This window comes from Lampris incognitus, chromosome 3 (assembly GCF_029633865.1).
Source record: "Lampris incognitus isolate fLamInc1 chromosome 3, fLamInc1.hap2, whole genome shotgun sequence".
Classification (NCBI taxonomy): Eukaryota; Metazoa; Chordata; class Actinopteri; order Lampriformes; family Lampridae; genus Lampris; species Lampris incognitus.
In genome coordinates this window covers 67,710,606-67,733,599 of record NC_079213.1, presented here as the reverse complement: position 1 = coordinate 67,733,599, position 22,994 = coordinate 67,710,606, and the positions used below count along the sequence as shown (strand labels likewise).

Here is a 22,994-nt window from a genome sequence, read left to right as displayed (position 1 = left end):
TGAGCACGCGTGGTTTAGTCAAGTCAAACTTTATTTATATTGCACATTGCAACACAATGCACTTTACACAAAGTGACAATACAATCACGAAACAATCATAAAAGCGCTAATGTGGAAAATAAATATGCGCATCAACAGGTGTTAGTGTGGTTATACAGGAATCGGGGCAGAATATGCAAATATCAAAATATACAAAACACACACACACACACACACACACACACACACACACACACACACACACACACACACACACACACACACACCAAGAACGTAGCCACAGGCTGTTGTCAAAAGTAATGTTTAGTCAAATTGTTGTAGATATGAACAAGTCACTGGGCTGACATGGGCCCAGCGTTCACTGAAAAATTATTTAGGTCACGTGTGCAGTTTGTTTTTCTTTTTTGTGTGGATTTTTCCCCCTTTTTCTCCCTAATTGTACTTGGCCAATTACCCCACTCTCCCGAGCCGTCCCGGTCACTGCTCCACCCTCCTCTGCCGATCCGGGGAGGGCTGCAGACTACCACATGCCTCCTCCGATACACGTGGAGTCGCCAGCCACTTCTTTTCACAGCGAGGAGTTTCACCAGGGGGACGTAGCGCATGGGAGGATCACGCTATTCCCCCCAGTTCCCCCTCCCCCCCTGAACAGGCGCCCCGATCGACCAGAGGAGGCGCCAGTGCAGCGACCGGGACACATACCCACATCCGGCTTCCCACCCGCAGACATGGCCAATTGTGTCTGTAGGGACGCCCGGCCAAGCTAGAGGTAACACCGGGATTCGAACCGGTGATTCCCATGTTGGTAGGCAACGGAATAGACCGCCACACCACCTGGACGCCGCCGGCAGTTTGTTGCTCTGCTATGCACCATTGATTTTGCAATAAAAGCAGATTGACTCATAAGAGTCAAACGAATTTTGCCCACAGAACTGATTGCTTTGTCATTAAACCTTGTATTGCTTTCTAAGGTCGATTGATTATTACAGTGATTTACTGTACCAATTAACTCATGGGCTAAATATAGGGACGAGTGTCCAGCAGGATCAGCGTGTGCATTTAACCGTTATCTGTTACGTAAAATCTGGTCCCACGGTATTCCACTTTGATTTTCCCTTTTACACAAGTCCATAACCATTTCTCAGTTTCTGAGTAGACCTGATGATGCTATAATGGAAGTTAATTCAACAAAAGACTTGGACCTGTGCACACTGCTTTCTTAAACCCGACGGCAAATACAGCCCCTGGCCCATGGGATACCACCCAATCCAGAAAAAAAAAGATTCATATTGGAGGACACAGTACAGTGCAGATCAGGACATATAGATCAGATCTAGTATACCTTGGCCTGCAGGCGTCCTCCGATGGTGGACCTCATGTGGTAGACAGAGACCACCACATCCCCGTGGACACTCACCCCCAGAGGAAACACAACCTTCCCTTCCTGCACCCGGTGCTCTCTGTGAGGGGGGAGGAGAGAAAGATGGTGCGGGAATGATGAGGAAAGAGGTAAAGAAAAGGAGGATTGGGAGAGAAAGATAGAGGGGTCCAGGTGGATGGTGAGGGCAGAAAATGGGAGCGGTGTCAGGGGGAAGAGCTCCGTACTAGCAAGCCCATACTCTGTAAAGTCAAATGAAACAAGCTGTTTACTGCTGTGGTATCCTGCTGCAGATGCATTGTGCTTTAATTCAAGTTTTCAATGTATAACTCAGCCATGGATTGTAAACTAATGCATCTTTCTTTATATGGGGATGGATGCACTCCCAGTGCTTGATCGTGTTCATTAGTTTCATTCATATATACACATATATATATATAGTATATATATATAAAAGCCATGAATACCTCATCCTTTCATATTCCTGGGCAGTGGTAAAGATCTTGGTCTCTCCAATGAGGACGTCGCAGAAGGGTCGGCAGCCACTGCGCTGTTTGTTGAAGCAGGGGACCGGGCTCATGGTGAGGGCCTTGATGACCAAGGGCTTGGAGTGGGGCAGATTTGGCTTCTCCGACACCATGCTACAGACATAGCCTATGTACCTGCATGGGACCAAATGAGGGAGATGATGCCATGGTTGAAGATATCACACTGCAAAAAATTAAATCTTATCAAGTGAGAATATCTTGTACTTGGTACAATAAGTCCAATATTGAGTAGAATTATCTTGAATTATCTTATTCCACTGGCAGATAATTTTGCTTATTTCAAGTTTTTTTCTTGATTTTGGTCAATTTAATTTCAAGAATTTAAGATTTAAAACAAGATTAAATTGACCAAAATCAAGAAGAAGAAAAAAAACTTGAAATAAGCAAAATTATCTGCCAGTGGAATAAGATAATTCAAGATAATTCTACTCAATATTGGACTTATTGTGCCAAATACAAGATATTTTCACTTGATAAGATTTCATTTTTTGCAGTGCATCTCCAACTCTTACACTGGACAGCGCATCATGATAGATACATAGAAAAAGAGATAGATCTAAAAAAAAGTTTCCTGCTTGTGCGGTATTTGTTTTAATGAGAACAGAATTACAATGAGGTCTTCAAAAGCAACCGGAGTGTTTGTTTCCCTCTGCCATTTTTCATACTTTATCTGGTAGCTAAAATTTGAGCTGGCTCGCAAAGAGAAGTTTCCACTGGAATAGACTGGGAAATACTACAGCCACGGGCCGCCAGAGTAGTAAAATATCCAACCTTGACTCAGAGCCAGCTCTATAAGATTTTTGCTGAGGCTGAGAAGGACGAGCAGTGCTGGCTTCCCTGACTAATTGCCTGCTATGCATTTCTGACACCTCTTTAACATCATCACTAAAAGCTAATGGACTGAAATCATGACAAGTGCAATGAATCTTGAGATCATTTACGAAAACACAGTAGGTGAAAAATAAACCTGTTTGTAAAGACCGGATAACAGAGAGATGGAAATGAAATGTGGAGGACACTGTAAGCCCATCTTAACGTGCAAACGTGCTTCAACCATCGGTGGAATTACTATTTTCCAGAGAAAGGCCAACACAAAATAGAACATGTGATGTTGGCAAACTCCACTGTGTTCCATACTAAAGGAAATTCATTTTCGGCAAGTGGTGTAGTGATGGTGACCTCCCCAACATAGTCATACTCACACATTTACTCACACAAATACCTATACGGACATGCAGACATGTTGTATATACATGCATGCACAAAGACACCGGCATACATATGCACACACAACTCCCTGCCACTTAACACAGGCACAGACACGCGCACACACACACACACACACACACACACACACACACACACACACACACATATTTTAACCTGTGATGTGATGGCCAGAGTCCGGATCCTGGTCTCTTGGCGCTGAGCAACTGCATGGCGGGCACTGGGTTGTTGAAGAGATGGCAGAAGCAGAACATGGCACAGACCAAAACACCAGAGGGAGCACGGCCGTCCTTTCAAACACACATAACAGATTCTTATGTTAATGCAACATCTGAGACTCGGAAAAGAAGAATAATTTGCATATCTATTTCATGAGACAGGTGCATAGGAGAGGGATGAGCAAATCAAGAGTTGCAAACAAACTCCCACACACTGTCTAACTTGCAATGAAAGATTTATTTGCATCGTTTCAGTGCTAGGCCATCAGACAAATGGTTCGTGACAATGAGAGGCAATCTTAAACAGGGAGTGGCTGTACACCTGCAACCAATCACATTCCCCATGTGCAAGTTTCCTATGTTAATGCAACTCCAGTTCTTTTCCCATCGCCTTGCACAGACAGGAAGGAGTATTAACCCTAACATGCATGTGTTTTTGATGGTGGGAGGAAACCGGAGCACCCGGAGAAAACGCAGACACGGGGAGAACATGCAAACTCCACACGGAGGACAACCTGGGCTGACCCCCGAGGTTGGACAACCCTGGGGTTCGAACCCAGGACCTTCTTGCTGTGAGGCGGCAGTGCTAACCACTGGGCCACCGTGCCGCCAACAAATGTCTTGTTAGAAATCAGTGCGTCAGAACTGTAATGCTGTTTGTCAATACATGTGTGCAGATAATGCAGAAACACAGTCGTTACGCATGCTGTAACGCTGCATTGCAACTCTACCAGAAAGAGGAATTACTTGGAAAAAATCCTCCTTTGCAAGTGCAGTACCAATTATGTGTAATTCTACAATAACGTCCACAATGATTCCTTACAACAGAAGTTACTGCTCAACCAAACAACTTCCCTAAGTCTCTGCTACAAGAATAAGTGCTTAGTCAACTCAGGTTAAAAAAAATGGTGAAATGTGTACAACGGCAAATAGTACAAGTGCTCACAAACAAGCTGCTACTACATATAACGTAGGTCCAAATGTTTATTTTTGACAAGTATATCTGCTGTTACGGGTACACCAACTCTAAGGTTCGTAAAACATGTCAAATGGTTTCAATGAAAAAACACATTCTTGCAGAAAGAGAATCCAAATGTCAAAAGAATGCTAGATTTTATGTGAAATTGCAAAACCACACTAAAACCACAGTCATCTGGCAATGCCATACTGTACCACATGCTCGTGGACACCACTATTACGCCAGAATGGACAATTACATGTACGTAAAACCACATAGGCATTATTATTATTATTATTATTATTATTACAGCATTCCAACATTCTGATTTTTACTTGCATGATGCATGGAAAAAAATATCTTTTTTTAATATCGTTTGTCACAGTTCTGCTGCAGTTGTCTTAGGTGTACTTAGACATTGCAAACAGGGTTCGACTGCGTTACAACGTGGGTCACATGCTATAGTCTTTACGGTTCGGTTGAATAATCCCCAAAACTAATGCGGAGGACTGTGATGCCACATTCCTCTGAACATTAAATTGTCCTCTGAACACAAGGAGCATCTGTGTTCGTTTAGCACCAGCGGAGGCAGCGAAAACAGCATGATGGAAACTAAAGCAGAGCAGAAACAAAGGGAGCGGCTTAAGTGCTCCAAGATGTGTTTCACTTGGAATCGAGGCAGGCTTGCAAACCGAAACTTGGGACTGGCAAAAGTTACAGGAGAGAGAGAGAGAGAGAGAGAGAGAGAGAGAGAGAGAGAGAGAGAGAGAGAGAGAGAGAGAGAGAGAGAGAGAGAGAGAGAGAGAGAGAGAGAGAGAGAGAGAGGATGGAGGTAGAGGGGGCATCTCCCTTGTTTAAATTCCTTGTCAGAAGGAAAGAAAAAGTCTGTTTTCTTTTTACACAAACATAAAGCAGGAAGAAAGCAGAAAAAAAAAGGCTTGTCGGTTAAGTGAGGCCAAATTGATATTTTCTTGAAAGCTGCCACTGCAGTAAAATAACTGCATGACTGCTGCTGGTAAAAGAAAATGGAGGCTGGGGGGAAGAGTATGACTGAGTTGTGTGAGTGTTTTCTTACCGAGCAGGTGATGACACACACATTCTTGGGGTTTTGTTTGAGCCAGTTGTGCATGTTCTTACACACGGCGAAAAGGTTGTGCAGGCTGGGGGCTTGACGGGATGGCCAGTTACACTCTGACACCTGGGGGAGTGAGAGAAGGACAGACGGGGGCAAATACGATGGGGAGAAAAAGAGAGGCAGAGTGGAAGGAGAGAAAGAGATGAGGGAATGAGACAGAAAGGGCGGGTGATGCAGCAGAAAGTTCACAGCGGTAATGTGCAGACAGGTATAGCAGGTAGGATGAACAGAGCGGACAGGGGCAGGATGTGGAGGAGGGAGGGGTCAGAGAGGGGAAAAAAAGTCCATAAAACTGGAAAGTGATGTGAACTTAAGAGCTAAATGTTAGCAACAGTGCTGCAACGGCAGAGCAACACAAAAACACCAGTTACCATGATGAGTCATGCATTAGAATAACAATGACTCTCACACACAGACCGGGCTGACCGTGTCCCTGAATGCCCCACAACATCCTGCTGAGACAAGGAATCTGCTATCTACTGACACTCCGCTTGTGCCTCTATTTGCATCCAGATCCATCTATGCAAATAAGGGACCACATGTTGTGGACGGTTGACAACATGTGGTTGACTAGGTAATATAGTATTGGGCATTCTAATTCAAGTTCAAGGAAACTTTGCAAAAAAAAAAAGAAAAAAATTGGGGGGGGGGTTATGTAAGTGAAAGAGACTAAAAGCCTTTCTACAATGCTGTCATTGGATTACACAGTAGTTTTGAGGATGACACTAAGAAAGCTTGGTGTGTTACTATGGTATAATTTGACTAAACACTGCAGCAGCAGCAGCAGCCATGTTTCACCCAGCCAGGATCTCTGGTCAGCAAGATTCACCAAGAGAGATGTTGATGATGATGATGATGATGATGATGAGTCATTTAAAAACAGGAGAAAAACAAGCGCAGGTCATCAGGCTTGATGAGGAAACACTGATTTCAGGCTTCCTTATGTTTGCCCTTGAGAATAATAACAAGAGCGCCGTGATGTGGTCACATATTGGACCACAGGGAGACCACACCATCGTGGAACAGCAAATCACATACCAGTGAAGACTTGGTCTATTCCCAGTGCAATTTAAAAAAAAACTTTTTTCTCCTCCCACTTTTTCTCCCCAGCCAATTACCCCACTCTTCTGAGCCATCCCGGTCGCTGCTCCACCCCCTCTGCCGATCCGGGGAGGGCTGAAGGCTACCACATATCTCCTCCGATGCAGGTGGAGTCGCCAGCCTCTTCTTTTCACCTGACAGTGAGGAGTTTCACCAGGGGGCCATAGCACGTGAGAGGATCACGTTATTCCCCCCAGTTTCCCCTGAACAGGTGCCCCGACTGACCAGGGGAGATGCTAGTGCAGTGACCAGGACACATACCCACCACATCCGGCTTCCCACCCACAGACACGGCCAACTGTGTCTGTAGGGACGCCCGACTAAGCCGGAGGTAACGCGAGGATTCAAACCGGCAATCCCCATGTTGGTAGGCAACGGAATAGACTGCCACACCACCTGGATGCCCTACCCAGTGCAACTTCTCAGTGACATTCTCCCTCTGACATTCAACACATTAGGGTTTGGGTAAGAAATACAATGTATTGCCCAATTAACTAAACATTTTTATAGTACTTGGAGTAATTTCATGCAGTTCTTTTTAATATTTATTCTTCTTTCATAGCATTTAAGTGCCAATAAATCACACTGTAAGTGCACTGAGTTGCTGTAATTTCCCTTATAGATAACAATAAAAAGTATGCTTTTGAATCTTTAAGTGCTTCGTGCAGCTCTTCTGCACAGTCACAGCAGTATTAAAGTAAGGAAATTTTTTCACAAACGTTTCTTTGGCCACCATGTTGTCTCTTTTTGAGCAGTCAGTGGTAGGTAACAAACGGGAAGTGTACAATAGTCACTAACATCTGCGGCCCCTCGCTCATGCTCACCCGGTTGGAGAATTTGGCGCCGCGGTAGTTGCGTTGGGAGAGGTTGAAGACGGTGTAGTGGTCGGCATGCCGACTATCCAGGAAGGAGCGAATATCCTCCACGTGGTTCTGGTAGCCGATCTGCACCGACTCTGCAGGGTAACTCATTACTGAAAAGGAGACAAAGATAAAAACAAAAACGTATGCGACTTTACACTGTGCTTTATCAGAACAACCTCATGTACCAAAAATACCAGACAGTCATTTTTGGATTTTTATAAAAATTATTTGGTGAGGTTCAGAGGTTGTTTTTTTGTGGCTGTTTATGTACAGAACATAAAAATAAAGCATACAGTCTGACGCAGTACTGAAAGAGTACACAGCAAGTGGTGACAGTTAATGGATCCACTCGATGCATGATGGGATAAAAGCCCTTAGGTGAGTGACACGATGTCAGCTGACTCCCTCGCAAAAGAACACTCTGTGGTCTCCATAGCAGACTGTGTGGACCATGAGCATATGTGTGACCAAAACACAGCGAGAGGAAGAGAGTATAAACTGTGAGTGTATATGTATCTCTACATCTATGAAAGGGTGTGTGTGTGTGCGTGTGTGTGTGTGTGCTAGTTAAAACTAGCTAGCAGGCTATTATATCTTGCCAAGATCTGTTGCGTCAACAAGAGGGAGGACAGTGGAATGGTGAGGATGCAAGGAGTGGAGGTGACAAAGGTGGATGAGTTTAAATACTTGGGGTCAACTGTCCAAAGTAACGGGGAGTCCAGGAGAGAGGTGAAGAAGAGAGTGCAGGCAGGGTGGAGTGGGTGGAGAAGAGTGTCAGGAGTGAATTGCGACAGAAGGGTACCAGCAAGAGTTAAAGGGAAGGTCTACAAGATGGTTGTGAGACCAGCTATGTTATATGGTTTGGAGACGGTGGCACTGACGAAAAGACAGGAGGCGGAGCTGGAGGTGGCAGAGGTGAAGATGATAAGATTTTCACTGGGAGTGATGAAGAAGGACAGGATTAGGAACGAGTATATTAGAGGGACAGCTCAGGTTGGACAATTTGGAGACAAAGCAAGAGAGGCAAGATTGAGATGGGTTGGACATGTGTGGAGGAGAAGAGATGCTGGGTATACTGGGAGAAGGATGCTGAATATGGAGCTGCCAGGGGAGAGAAAAAGAGGAAGGCCAAAGAGGAGGTTTATGGATGTGGTGAGGGAGGACATGCAGGTGACTGGTGTGACAGAGGAAGATGCAGAGGATAGGAAGAGATGGAGACGGATGATCCGCTGTGGTGACCCCTAACGGGAACAGCCGAAAGAAAATGAGGGAGAAGAAACACTGTTGTATTGTTTATGTAGACACCAGTCACACAAAACCAGACACACAAGGACACACACACACAAACATATAGCGCACAATGTTACCTATGATCCGTAATGTGATGTAGGCAATGTCCAACTCCCCTTTTGTGTATCTGGGGGGAAAAAAATGAAACAAATTTTTCATTCAGTATTTCAGTAGTATTGGGATAATTGCGAGTAGATGGAAAACAATAAAAGAACTGAGGAGAGAGATTGACAAATTTCAAGAAATTGCAAGAATGTAATTCAGCCTGCCGAATCCCTGGAATTTATCTGACGACAGAAATAGCACAGATTCCACAACATGCTACACAAAGCACACATAGGATAAGACCACATTCCTCCCCATCATACTGCTTTTAGATATGCTGTCTCTGTCTAATACATCCATACAGCTACAGCTGCAGCATGCATATCATTAATAAATATTTATGGATGGTTGATGAGACCTTAGTCACCAAAAATATTAATCATAAATGTGAACACTATCAATATGAAGAACTCCAACCAGACATCCTCCGTTATACTGTCAGCAGATTGGCTCCAGGCTAGGTCTTGTTTTTTAATCCCAGTGAAGACAACTGTCTGGGGGTTTTCATTTTGACAGCTGAGGAGAAGTTGTCTTTTTTTACACTCGCAGTCCTTCAGTGAACTGTCCAAGGGGAAAAACCCTTTGTGGATTTCTAATTTCAGCGTAACCCTCTTTTGATCAAGCAGTTTATTTCTTCTAAGTGGAACTTTGGGAAAGGATAGTTTGTGTCTGTTAGAGAGCAGCTGCATTGGCCGCATTACTGAAGTCCATCCACCCATCCATTATCCAAGCCACTTATCCCAATCGGGGTCACGGGACGCTGGAGCCTATCCCAACAGTCACTGGGCGGCAGGCGGGGAGACACCCTGGACAAGCCGCCAGTCCATCACAGGGACAATTTAGTACGGCCAATTCACCTGACCTACACGTCTTTGGCCTGCAGGAGGAAACCGGAGCACCCGGAGGAAACCCACACGGACACGGGGAGAACATGCAAAGTCCACACAGAGGATGACCCGGGACGACCCCCAAGGTTGGACAACTCCGGGGTTCGAACTCAGGACCTTCTTGCTGTGAGGCGATCATGCTAACCACTGTGCTGCCATGTCGCCCGCATTACTGATGTGTTGTATTGAAATGAAATGAAAGGAAATGACCGTATTTATATAGCAATTTTCACGTCCAACAGCACAAAGCACTGTACATGAAATGACAGCATCACGTCATAGTATTCTATTGTAACTGATGTCCCACTTTTTCTATTCTTGCTGCATTGCTGGTGAACTATAACTATTATACCAGCCAATCAAAAATCACTGATGTGTTGTTTTTACATATTCAAGGTTTTTAACAAACAGCGGTGAATGGCTACTCGTGAAGTCCTAACCCATTTGGACTGTGTTGCCCACAGTCGGGTGAAAGACATTAGTAGGCTAATGTGTCTCAAGCTGCGCTGCTTGTCACTTGCTGTGAAAATCCCTCGAGCCGGGCCAGTCCCTGTACGTAGATGTGTGGAAGGGTGCCACATGGCCCTGCAGCAATCCTACACCTAGATCTGTTGAGCCAGTGTTGCTCGACTAGCGTGCCTCAAAGAAAACAGGTGTGCATTGGACTGCTCTTCCAAGTACAAATGAAAGGAATTCTGTGAAATGTGAGAAAATCATGTGATCGTCGCAAAATTATGTGACATTTGTCAAAATCCATGACTTACGCTGTGATATAACACACAAGGACCAGCATAAAAAGGCTTCAGAAAGAAAGCAAGGCGAGCAGTGAGAGGGAAAGGGAAAGCCAGTAACAGTTACGATAAACCCCCCATAATAAAATAATTGGACCACAGTTCAAATTTCTATTTTGGTCCCCTGTTGTGTTGTGATCTGAGCATGAACCGCAGACTGAGGATTACACACGCTTATGTAAGAGGAGGTTTCGAGCCAATCCATACATTGTGAAAGCGTGCCATAACTGAGCCGGTGTTTGAAATTGTGTTCCACCATATTTTTCCTTCATTTCCTGCTACATTTATAGAGTCAAACGCACCTCCTGCAAAAAAAAACAACTGATAAAAAACATAGTAATGGAGCAGGGTAGGATTTCCCATTCATTCATAAACTATATGAACAAAAGTATTGGGATGCCTGGCCATTACACCTACAGGAGCTTTCATGACATCCCATTCTAAATCCATAGGCATTAATGTGGAGTTGGTCCCCCCCCCTTGCAGCTATAACAGCTTCCACTCTTCTGAGAAGGCTTTCCACAAGATTTTGGGGTGGGTCTGTGGGAATTTTTGCCCATTCATCCAGAGGAGTATTTGTGAGGTCAGGCACTGATGTTGGCCGAGAAGACTTGGCTCGCAATCTCCATTCTAGTTCATCCCAAAGGTGTTCGATGGGGCTGAGGTCAGGAATCTGTGCGGGCCGGTCAAGTTCTTCCACACCAAACTCACCCAACCACGTCTTAATGGACCTTGCTTTGAGCACTAGGGCACAGTCATGCTGGAACAGTAAAGGGCCCTCCCCAAACTGTTCCCACAAAGTTGGAAGCATAGAATTGTCCAAAATGTCTTGGTATGCTGAAGCATTAAGATTTCCCTTCACTGGAACTAAGGGGCCTAGCTCAACCCCTGAAAAACAACCCCTTACCATTATCCCTCCTCCACCAAACTGTACAGTTGGCACAGTGCAGTCAGACAGGTAATGTTCTTCTGGCATCTGCCAAACCCAGGCTCATCCATCAGACTGCCAGACAGAGAAGCGTGATTCATCACTCCACAGAACACGTTTCCACTGCTCCAGAGTCCAGTGGCAGCGTGCTTTACACCACCCCATCCGACGCTTGGCATTGTGCTTGGTGATGTAAGGCTTGCATGCAGCTGCTCGGCCATGGAAACCCATTCCATGAAGCTCCTGGTGCACAGTTTTTGTGCTGATGTTAATGCCAGATGAATTTTGGAACTCTGCAGTTATTGAGTCAACAGAGTGTTGGTGACTTTTACGCACTATGCGCCTCAGCACTTGTTGATCCCCGCTGTGTGACTTTACGTGGTCTGCCACTTCGTGGCTGAGTTGTAGTTGTTCCTAAACACTTCCACTTTTCAACAATACCACTTACAGTTGACCGTGGAATATCTAGTAGGGAAGAAATTTCACGAACTGACTTACTGCGAAGGTGGCATCCTATGAGAGTACCACGCTTGAATTCACCAAGCTCTTCAGAAAGACCCATTCTTTCAAAAATGTTTGTAAATGCAGACTGCATGATTAGCTGCTTGATTTTATACACCTGTGGCAATGGGTCTGAATGAAACACCTGAATTCAATGATTAAGAGGTTTGTCCCAATACTTTTGTCCCTATAGTGTACCACTGAATAGTGCAGTTAGTCTAAACCCCTGAAACACAGGTAATATTCTAGCAAAATGAAGATATGAGGTTCCTACAGGGCATCAACAACATGCTGTATTTAAATCTACCCATCAGACACCCACCAGACACACAGACAATTGAGGGTTTTTTTTTTACCTTGTTTGCTAGTTTCCCATTATGCTAACAATTATAGCATAACAACAACTTGTGACAAATTTGTCAAAAGTTGTTGATTATGTGCAAAATGGGAAACTAGCTAACAAGGTAAAAATAAATAAAGTATAAACTAGTTTTTTTAATTATAAATAAAAATAACAAGTTTATACTTATTTTACATCAAAACAACCAAGTTTTGTGATTGTGTGATCACGTCTGAGCCGACGGGCAGGCAACGTTCCAACCAATAATATTATATAATGTTTTACACAATCCTATCAAATCCTAAATTATCGAATCACAGCCCTCCCTACATTTTGTCCCGCCCTAGTATCCTGTTTTTCTTGGAAATATGTCACATTACAGACACAAGAGTGCCGCATCAAGTTGTCTTAGAGGAGAGGGGCGGGTCAGGTGTCGGATTTAAACCAGTATGACCAATGGTTGTGAAGTATGCAAATGAGAAGCCTCCCTGGCCTTCTCTGGCCAAACTGCACCACATAGCATAGTTTCATTGTAAGGGGTTAAGTAGGAGCCATATTATAACAGCCAGATTATATGACAAAAGATACTAGCAGGTGCATAATAGGTTTTACAGACAAATATTTTCACTTGCGGCACAGTGGCGCAGTGGTTAGCACGGTCGCCTCACAGCAAGAAGGTCCTGGGTTCGAGCCCTGGGGTAGTCCAACCTTGGTGGGTCATCCCGGGTCGTCCTCTGTGTGGAGTTTGCATGTTCTCCCTGTGTCTCTGTGGGTTTCCTCCGGGTGCTCCAGTTTCCTCCCACAGTCCAAAGACATGTAGGTCAGGTGAACTGGCCATACTAAATTGTCCCTAGGTATGAATGGGTGTGTGTGTTTGTGTGTCGGCCCTGTGATGGACTGGTGGCCTGTCCAGGGTGTCTCCCCGCCTGCCGCCCAATGACTGCTGGGATAGGCTCCAGCATCCCCGCAACCCTGAGAGCAGGATAAGCGGTTCAGATAATGGATGGATATTTTCACTATTTAATGACTCTTTACAAGTAAAATTTGAAGTGTTTGATGTAATGGCTTGAATGATGTGATGACAGTTTGTATCAGTCAATTTGAAACAGATTCAACCATGGACAGGGTCTTTTCTATATGGACAGAGAAACTCGTTAACCAACTGTCTTTCATCTTTTGATAAATCTGCCTTTCTTACAGTGTGAGATCTTCCCCTGGATAAAACCCTTGACACTATGTTGTGTTTGGGTCTAGGCCAGCGGTAAGTATGATGGTGAGTACTGGTAATGGATGGTGTGGCGGCTTGGCTGTTCTTCTCGGTTTTAATCAAAGCAAAGCCACGCAAGAGTTTCGTAGACAGCAGAGAAACAAACATTTATCATCGACCCGTTTTCTGTTAGCCCATGCAGGGGCTCTGAAAAAGAACAGTAGCTAAATCCAGCAAAGAACATTATTGAATAAACTAGCGATTGAAAATGCGAGTGCACCGTTTACACACAGCGAGAGAGAAAAGACATCCCTCTGCCCCAAACTGGAAGTATGTCAACTTCAAGCCTATCTTGATTATTGTTGACCTTATGGAGTACAAATACAAGTGAATATTCTGACTTATATTATGCCTGTGTTATGCTTACTTGCTAGAAGAGTGGGGTAATTGGCCGGATACAATTGGAGAGAAAAGGGGGGGGGGTTTAAAAAAAAACCTGTACTCATTAGTAAACAAATGAACACAAAAAAAAAATGAAGGAAATGAGGATGACTTGTAACACAAGTCAAAAGGTATACCAAAACCTGTAGCATTACAAGTACACTGGTAGTAAAAAGTGGGCCTTTGCAGTGCCGTACTCCCTAAAGACGACTGATTTGCTAGTTCTCTTGTGCTACCAAATCCTAGCTTTTCATGCACATGCATTTTCAAAGCCCTGGCTTGATCCAAGACTATTCTGGAGGCATACTGGGACAACAGCCCTCAACCATTCTCCCAATTCATGCTTCTCTTCTGCTGAACTGAATGAACCTGACTGCTTATAAAGCCTGGCTTGGGCTCCATGGGAATGAGCTTTGGGGAAGAAGCTAATTCAGAGTCTGATCTTCCAAAACACAGTACCGAAAACAGGCCACAACAACAAATCCAACAGGGGGTGAACGGGACAGGGTTTCACAAACATATCACGACACCCATAGGGTCAAATATAGTCAAGATTGGGGTGAACATATGAAACACACAGTGTAAAGATATAAAATGCATAAAAGCATGCGACTGATAGCCAAACCATGGCTTAGCGCTGTTCACAGCTGCCAAGCTAGGTGTCACAGCTGTGGATAAGATGATGATGATGATGCACTTTCAATCATGAGGGGTAATAAAATGCATCATGAATCAACAGGGAGAGTTTGTTAAGATGTGCAAGGGATACATATAGCTGTGAGCAATTTTCCAGCTCTGGTGAGGGTGGGCGATGGGGTGATGGGGGGCTGTTTGGAGAATGGAATAAACAAACGAGGGGGAATACTGGATCTGCATTCTTCCTGTAAAATGTTGAGCCAACCCTTCACAACAGCTTGTCAAAAAGAGGGAACTGTGAACAGACCTTGAAAATGTCTGTTAAACCTGCACTCGTGGGCGTCTGGGTGGCGTGGCTGTCTGTTCTGTTGCCTACCAACACAGCCATCATCGGTTCAAATCCCCGTGTTACCTCCGGCTTGGTCAGGCGTCCCTACAGACACAATTGGCCGTGTCAGCAGGTGGGAAGCCATATGTGGGTATGTGTCCTGGTCGCCGCACTAGCGCCTCCTCTGGTCGGTCGGGGTGCCTGTTCGGGGAGGGGGAACTGGGGGGAATAGTGTGACCCCCCCATGCACTACGTCCCCCTGGTGAAACTCCTCACTGTCAGGTGAAAAGAAGCGGCTGGCGACTCCACATGTATCGGAGGAGGCATGTGGTACTCTGCAGCCCTCCCTGGATCGGCAGAGGGGGTGCAGCAGCGACCGGGATGGCTCGGAAGAGTGAGGGCAATTGGCCGGGTACAGCTGGGTAGAAAAGAGGGCGGAAGGGGGGATAAAAAATAAATAAAAACAAAAACCTGCACTAATTAGTAAAGAAATGAGCACACAAAAAAAAGATAGTGGAGAAAGTGAAGATGACTTGTAACACAAGCCGTGAGGTATATTAAAACCTGCAGCACTACAAGTCCAACACAAGTCCCTCTGACTGCCCGCCTACCAGGGCCTGATCCAACTGCTCACACACACTCTGATTCATGTTTATGATACCATCTTGAGTCATTTAGCCTGAATCATCCTTATTCTCCCCGTCTCTCCCAGCGACACCTAGATTTATTTCCATGTTCCCTCTAACACTGTGACTTATGGCTTTCGACAGTAAACACACAGCAGAGAACCATGGTAGTTATGACTTAGAAACAGGGATGACAGGGAGTGAGGGAGAATGAAGGACAGTATGAAAACAGAAATGAAAGAACAACTGGGAGATGGAATGAAGCCAAAATCAGTGAGAAAGAGATGACAGCGAGAGAGACACACATATGTGTCTATTTGGAGGGGTGGGGGTGTAGGTGCTGCAAGCCAAGGACAAACAGAGCAGCCAATCCACATTCCATCCTGAGTCTTGCGTTTCCCTGCAAACTTTTCTCCATTCAAGTAAACAAACAAGTAAGCTGTTTTAAATAATTCAGCAACACCCGTTGTCTCGAATACAGATGAGACATGTCAAGAAAAGGACACATCAGTTTTGCTGAGACTGCACAAAGACATCCTGTTTAATAACTGCGCGTGCAGCTCTGCATGCCTTAACACCCTGCACACTCGTTGCTATGTCTGCAGGGTCCACAGGTATGCCCAATAAAAGAGGAGGGTCCACATAGCCTCAGCCACCGAAAAATACCCAGATTTTTAAACTGATTTTCACCCGGATTTTATGTTTCCACAGATCCAAACGTTGTTCCTGTTCGTGTGAGGTTATGTAACAGTGTCCTCTTGTGGCGAAATTCGGCAAGCTGGATGGTTTTGAAAAATAAAAACCGAAAACGCTGAGCTTTGCTCATGCTCTACTGATGGGTTTACTTTGTCTGAGCAACAATGGATACTTAGGGTGTCCGAGTAGCGTAGCCATCTATTCCGTTACCTACCAGCACGGGGATCGCCGGTTCGAATCCCCACATTACCTCCGGCTTGGTCAGGCGTCCCTACAGACACAATTGGCCGTGTCTGCGGATGGGAAGCTGGACGTGGGTGTGTTAAGCTCCTCCTTTGATCGGTTGGGAAGCCTGTTTGGTGGGTGGGCGGGGGGGACTGGGGGGGAATAGCGTGATCCTCCCACACGCTACGTCCACCTGGCGAAACCCCTCACTCTCAGGTGAAAAGCAGCGGCTGGCAACTCCACATGTATCGGAGGAGGCATGTGGTAGTCTGCAGCCCTCCCCGGATCGGCAGAGGAGGTGGAGCAGCGACCGGGATGGCTCAGAAGAGTGGGGTAATTAGCCAAGTAAGTACAATTGGGGAGAAAAAGGAGGGAAAGTCAAAAGCAAAAAGGTCGCCTGTTTACAGGTGGTTGACACATTTTACCATTACTATAAATGGATATTGGTGTTCTTGTTTCACTTGCACAAACAGCAAACCTGTCTGGCTAGACCTACAGGATGCTGAACTCTGCGACATCACTAAAGTGCATGTACCAAGCCTTTTTCCTCTGAGCCCCTCCACTAGCATTACTCGCACCTCCCCAACACACAAACACACAAACACACAAACACACACACACACACACACACACACACACACACACACACACACACACACACACACACACACACACACACACACACACAATAATGCACACAAGGCCCCGCTGAAATGAATCCTTTGGTATCAGCAGTGCGTTGGCTATTCGGCACAATGAGCGGCCATGAATAATTCAGCCAGAAGAAGAGACAGACAGAAAGGAGAGCTAAAGAAGGGAGGAGGAAAGGTGGAACAAACAGAGATGACAGGAGAGCACAGTCCAAAACGAGAGGGTGAGATAAAAGAGCAGATACAAGTGACAAGACATGAGCGGAGGAGAGGAGGGGAAAACAGAAGACGGGTTGTGCCAGAATGTGCAAGATCACCATGATCACCATGACCGTCGCTGTGTCAATGGTGAACCCAGGTTTGTGTGGACGTGTGTGTGGGTGTGCGTGTGTGTGTGTGTTCCTGACAATACACAGTCCCTTTTATGCTGCCTTGCGTGGATGCCTCTGCACAAACACACTGTCGGTGCCAGACTCTCTCACGGCCCTCTTTGCTCTCTCACTCTGTCCCTCCTCTCTCTCCTCCCTGCTTTCTCCTTTTCTCACCACAGGTGTTTTTTTTTTTGTTTTGTTTTTTACTGCTCCGTTTCACTTCTTAATCTAAATCTGTTGGACGCGTTCAACGCAACTAAATCACACGTAGTTAGAACGGGTCATACAAAATGACTGAACGGTGTGGAAGAACATCAGATATTTCAGAGAGCTAAGCAATTCTGTTGAGCGGTCATTCGTGTGAAATATGATCCTGACTTGTGTAAGGGACTACCTCGAAGCAAGGATCATGACTGGTCAGCATCCCTCAGCTGTTTAGTCTGCACAAACTGATCGCTGCTGCCACGTTGTAGTTTACAATCACTATGACACACCCTCTGACTCCTATCGGTGAATTTTTGGCCAAGTTTTTAAAAGTTCTTATCTAAGCCACAACAGAAAACACCACCTCGCACTCCCTCCTTTCATATGCAAGAGATTTTATACACTCTAAAAAGCATCAAGCTATCTCACTAACAGCTATGCAGTCTTTCTGGGCTACAATACATGCAGTGGCGCCATAAGTGGGTATAATGTTATGAAGATTATAAGGGCGCCAGACTATAGGGGGCGTCACAATGGTGTTCAAAATTTTTTTTTAATACATTTATTTCTAGTTTTTCCCCTTATCCCACCCAATTATCCAATGGCATATAGCCAGATCTTGTCAAAGACCTCTCTGATTTGCGATCCACAGGAAAGAGCCCACGGGTTCAATGTGGGCTATGGTGGGATCACAATCCTTTTTGTTAAGAGCATTTTATATGCAAATTTGTCAAACTAAGAAGATGGGTCCCTTATTGGAGAAGCTGTTGATGGGAGGATTGTCGGGCAAGCTGGTAGCATGGGATGAAGGTAGAGGAAGGGGTTTAATGTTTAGAGAAGTCAGGAAAATAATAAAATAATTATTTGATTAATTAAATAAATAAAGGGGCGCTCAGTCATATTCTTTATAGGGGCGCAAAATCCCTGGCAGCACCCCTGAATACATGGTCCACATAAGCTTAAGATTTCATTTGATGTGATCTGCAAACTCCAGATCTGAGAATCCAACAATAAATAGAAGATTATACAATAATTATATATTTAAAGTGGAGGATCACAATAGTGTTTGGATTAGTCACTGGTTCGTAAAGAGAATTAGGACAAGATGGGGGGAAAAAGTTATGATGTGTTCTGGTATTTCAGTTCAGCCAATGACATAGAACTGGGAGGCCTGGGTGAGAACCATATGCAGAGGGAAGGATAAGCGAGAATTACCCTTCAATAGAGTGTTTCCCTCTCACAGCACTACAGATTTAAAATACAGTTAAACTACTTGTAATTTTAACCCCTCTCTGATTGTGTCAATCTTCATTAAAATGCCTCTGAGAAAGGCCGTACTGCTGCCGGCACCACATGGGGCTGACCCCAGATTTTGACCCCTTAAGAGTGCAGATCTCCACCAGGCGTATCTCCTCTTCTCCGGTGCTCAGACTTGGCGGCAAACCAGCTGAGGAGTTAGCACTCAGCTGTGGCGTAAAACAGGCTTTTCAAAGGTTTTGAATCACCGCAACCATGAGAGGTTCTTGACCATACAGTCATAACTGTGCACAAATATTATTAGGCTGACAGGCCCAGTAGTATGGGAGAATAGCAGTGGACAGATACACACGCACACGGACAGAAAGACCAGTGTTTTTCTTGCCATTATAAGACTTTTGTGCAGCGTCCAAGTTGACTGAAATGGAAATATGGGAAAAAAAAGTTTTCTAATATCAAGCTAAAAAAAAATCTACCTAATAAGAATGTTTTGCCTGTCAGTCTGTGGATGTGCAGCCTCCTAGGCGGACCCTCGCACGAATGTGCCCAAGTCTAATATGAGCATTTCAATTTTGGTCTAACCCTAACCCCGTCTTTATTTACATATATATAATAAAGTTGGGTAAACCGTTTACCCTCGTGCATGCGCGACTCACATCCACAGTTGACTCAGATCGGGCAGTGATGAAAATACTTGCAGTGTTTTGCAGTCAAAACAAGAAGTGTTTTAACCGCAACCTAGAGAAAGTTGTTCCTTTATAACTTTCACATTTTTTTGGATTATCAAAATTCTTTTAATAACATCCGATCATGTCACTGCCTGATTTGAGTCAACCGTAGATGTGAGTCACGCATGTGTGAGTGTAAACGATTTACTCAGCTTTATTATATCATGAAAATAAAGACAGAGGTTATTATTCTTGGTTCATTCAGCGTTCCTCCAGTTCTCTTGTGCTGAGATCAGCAGTGAATGATTTGTGAAATACAATTGACTTCTCGCTTCTTGTAGTTTTTGGATGTGTTTTTGTCTTTGTGTTGTACTGCAGTGGGCTGGGGGAAACGGCGTTTCATTTCATTTCATGTACGCAAGTGCATGAAGTGAAATAACAATAAAATGCTCTGATTCCTGATTCTTTCAAGACTCATACCTGAATACGTAGTGTTTTGACACTGTCGCTGCCCGATTTACAGTTGACTCAGATTGAGCAGCGACAGAGAGCAGCAATGATCGAGCGAGCTAGAGAGAAAATGAAGAGAGGAAGTGGCGGTACCAAGAACCAACGTTTTTCAAAGGTTTTGAACCACTGCCACCATGAGAGGGTCTTGATCATACAGTCATAACCGTGCACAAAAAATATTAGGCTGATAGGCCCAACAGTATGCGAGATTAGCTGTGGACAGATACTCAAACACGCACAGACACATACAAGACCACCGCCTGGCAAGAGATAAAGATGCATTCCTCTTTGAAGTGCAGCTGTTTGGGGTGACAGCAAGGTCAAAAAGTGGCATTTGGCATGGCACTCCTGTTTGGTGGTGGTTTGGAGCTGGCGACGGGGACCGGCTCGGCCTACTGTAGACAGAAGCCGATTGTGTTGGTGGCAGGTGCCAGTAAGAAGTGGTATTCAAGCGTGACATACCAACCAAACAGACTGCCGCACCAGTTTTTAAGCGGCATCTGTCGGTGAGAAGTGGTATCTGACAGTGGAAGTGCTGGAGAGAGGGACATACCGCTACCAAACAGTCGTGGCACGCCAAATGCCACTTTTCGATGTCAGCCTTGCTGGCTGTTTGGCCGTTGCTCGGTTATCACACAGTGATGGTGGCTTCGAATGTGGTGGTCACTTACGTGGCAACCTGGTGCATGACTTTGGTGGAGGTGTCTTTCAGCGTGTCTTTCAGGTTATCTTTGAAGTTGCTGAAGAACTTCCCAGCTCCGCCCTTCACCATGTCCAGCAGTCCTCCGCCATAGTTGGCGTCCATATCTGGGGACAGAGGACACCTTAGCCAGTCATAACCCAGAAGCAACGACAGACACAGAGAGAGATGCTTAAAGCCATGCACATACAGTACATAGACAGGATGGTACTGTTGAATGAAAGGCTTTATTTCCAGAAAGCCAGTTGTTCCCAAACAAAAAAAGAGGTAAACGTTTTCATGTGACAGGAGAAACGGGTATGTGAAACATGGAAGAAACATGAAACCTGTGAACCAGTTAAGACAAGCACACACCGAGACAAGACACAGTAACATAAACACCGTCTGTACCGTTGAGCTAGTGTCAGTGTATGTGTGTGCATGTGTGTATGTGTATGCACACACACATACAAAGACACAGTGTTGGAGTAGGCCCAAGTTTCACATCTGAGTCAGCAACCTTCTGGTGATCTAAAGAGTTCTCTCTCTCTCTCTCTCTCTCTCTCTCTCTCTCTCTCTCTCTCTCTCTCTATCCATCCATCCATCTATCTATCTATCTATCTATCTATCTATCTTGCTATCTATCTATCTAGCTAGCTATCTATCTAACTCTGTTCATCTGTTCATTCTCCATACATTCATGGCAGCTACAGTTTCTGACAAACTTACTGCCACTATCAGGGGCATGGCAAAATATCAGCCCCTCGCCATCCATTTATCAATTCAAACTTTATTTAAAGGCACAATGAGCAGGATTTGTCGGCTGTGGTTTGTAAACACAACATTCAAAGTTGGCCACTCCTCCCCACCTCAGCGACACCAGAAGGAAACGCCCCCCGACCGCAGTAGCCAGAACACAGCCCAGCGTACAGGCCAACCCCGCAACGTTCTTCATTCCCGTCCTCTGCTTCGGTGCTCGCCAGCGGGTGAAAGCCAACCCCAGATTCACGCTTGTTTTGGAACGAGCTTTGTCCGCTTGCCGTTGCGCCTCGCTATATTTGCGTCTTTTCAGTGCTGTGTCCGCCATTATCTTAGCTTCCTCTTAGATGCGTGTTTACGATCTCGATCTGGCGCCTGGTCGCTATGTTTTTAAGACAATATAGGCAGACCACAGGGTCTCCGCAGATACAGACACCACCACACACATCTAGTGGGTCAGAAGTGATGATTGAGAGGGACTAATTTTGTATGGGTCTATACACTGATTTTTAGGAAAATCCTCCTTGTGCTACCTTTAACCAAGTACGACTCAATGAGTGAGTCTATATACCTATCGCTAAAATATAAACCAGAGATGCCATTTCGTTACAGCAGTGCCAATAATATGTCATCTATTTAAAGCTTCTTACTCACATTTCTCTGTCAGCTAGCATGACATGATATATCTGAAGCACATAATTTATTTATTTATTTATTTATTTCAAGTTAAGATTAAAACCGAGAGCTACACGAGGGAGCCGAACTAGATCTGCTCATCCTGTCTGATACACCTTTTCCCATGCAGATAAAGAGGCGGGCGGCTGAAAGGGTTAACACCGGTGCAGGAAGAGACTGCTTCAAAGACTTCCCACTACAGAGAGAGCTGTCCCACAAACAGGAGCAGTCCTCGAAGCCTCTCCAAAAAGCTCTCCCCTCCGTGCTACCTCCTCCTCCTTGTTTCTCATACATCTAACAAGTGTCTATCAGAGTGGGAGAGAGAGAGTGAGTGAGCCAGAGCGAGAGAGACAGAGACAGTGGGAGGGGGGAGAGCGAGAGAGTGGGGGAGAGAGAGAGCAAGAGAGTGGGAGAGAGAGAGAGAGGGAGAGAGAGAGAGCAAGAGAGTGGGAGAGTGGGAGAGCGAGAGAGAATGAAAGAGGGGGAGGGGGAGAGAGAGAGAGAGCAAGAGAGTGGGAGAGAGGGAGAGAGAGAGAAAGGGAGAGAGGGGGAGAGAGCATGTGACAGAGGGAGGGTTATGGAAGTATTTGCATTGTGTGTGTGGGGGGTGAGGCAAATGGGTAAGCAAAAGATAAAAGCACAGAGAAAGAGGGGGAAAGAGAGAGATCAGCACAGGTAGTCCTAACACTGGCCAAGGATGACAGCGATTTGACTGAAAGGATCTCCTTCCGTCCTTTAAACAGCCGCAGCATTTATGCCTCAGAATCTGGCTTGGTGTCAGAGGGAGAGTTG

The 22,994-nt window shown here is 45.2% G+C and overlaps 1 protein-coding gene across 1 annotated transcript in view; it reads right to left on the bottom strand.

Annotated features, from left to right (window-relative positions):
- dnajc6 (DnaJ (Hsp40) homolog, subfamily C, member 6) overlaps positions 1 to 22,994 on the bottom strand; it is a 43,303-nt gene that overhangs the window by 16,202 nt on the left and 4,107 nt on the right. Inside the window, exons 2-8 of the mRNA XM_056277334.1 lie at positions 20,761 to 20,896; positions 8,796 to 8,845; positions 7,390 to 7,538; positions 5,405 to 5,527; positions 3,310 to 3,443; positions 1,846 to 2,040; positions 1,343 to 1,460 (exon numbers count right to left, since the gene is read on the bottom strand). Coding sequence (XP_056133309.1) covers positions 1,343 to 1,460; positions 1,846 to 2,040; positions 3,310 to 3,443; positions 5,405 to 5,527; positions 7,390 to 7,538; positions 8,796 to 8,845; positions 20,761 to 20,896 — 905 coding nt within the window. The remainder of the gene's footprint in view (positions 1 to 1,342; positions 1,461 to 1,845; positions 2,041 to 3,309; positions 3,444 to 5,404; positions 5,528 to 7,389; positions 7,539 to 8,795; positions 8,846 to 20,760; positions 20,897 to 22,994) is intronic.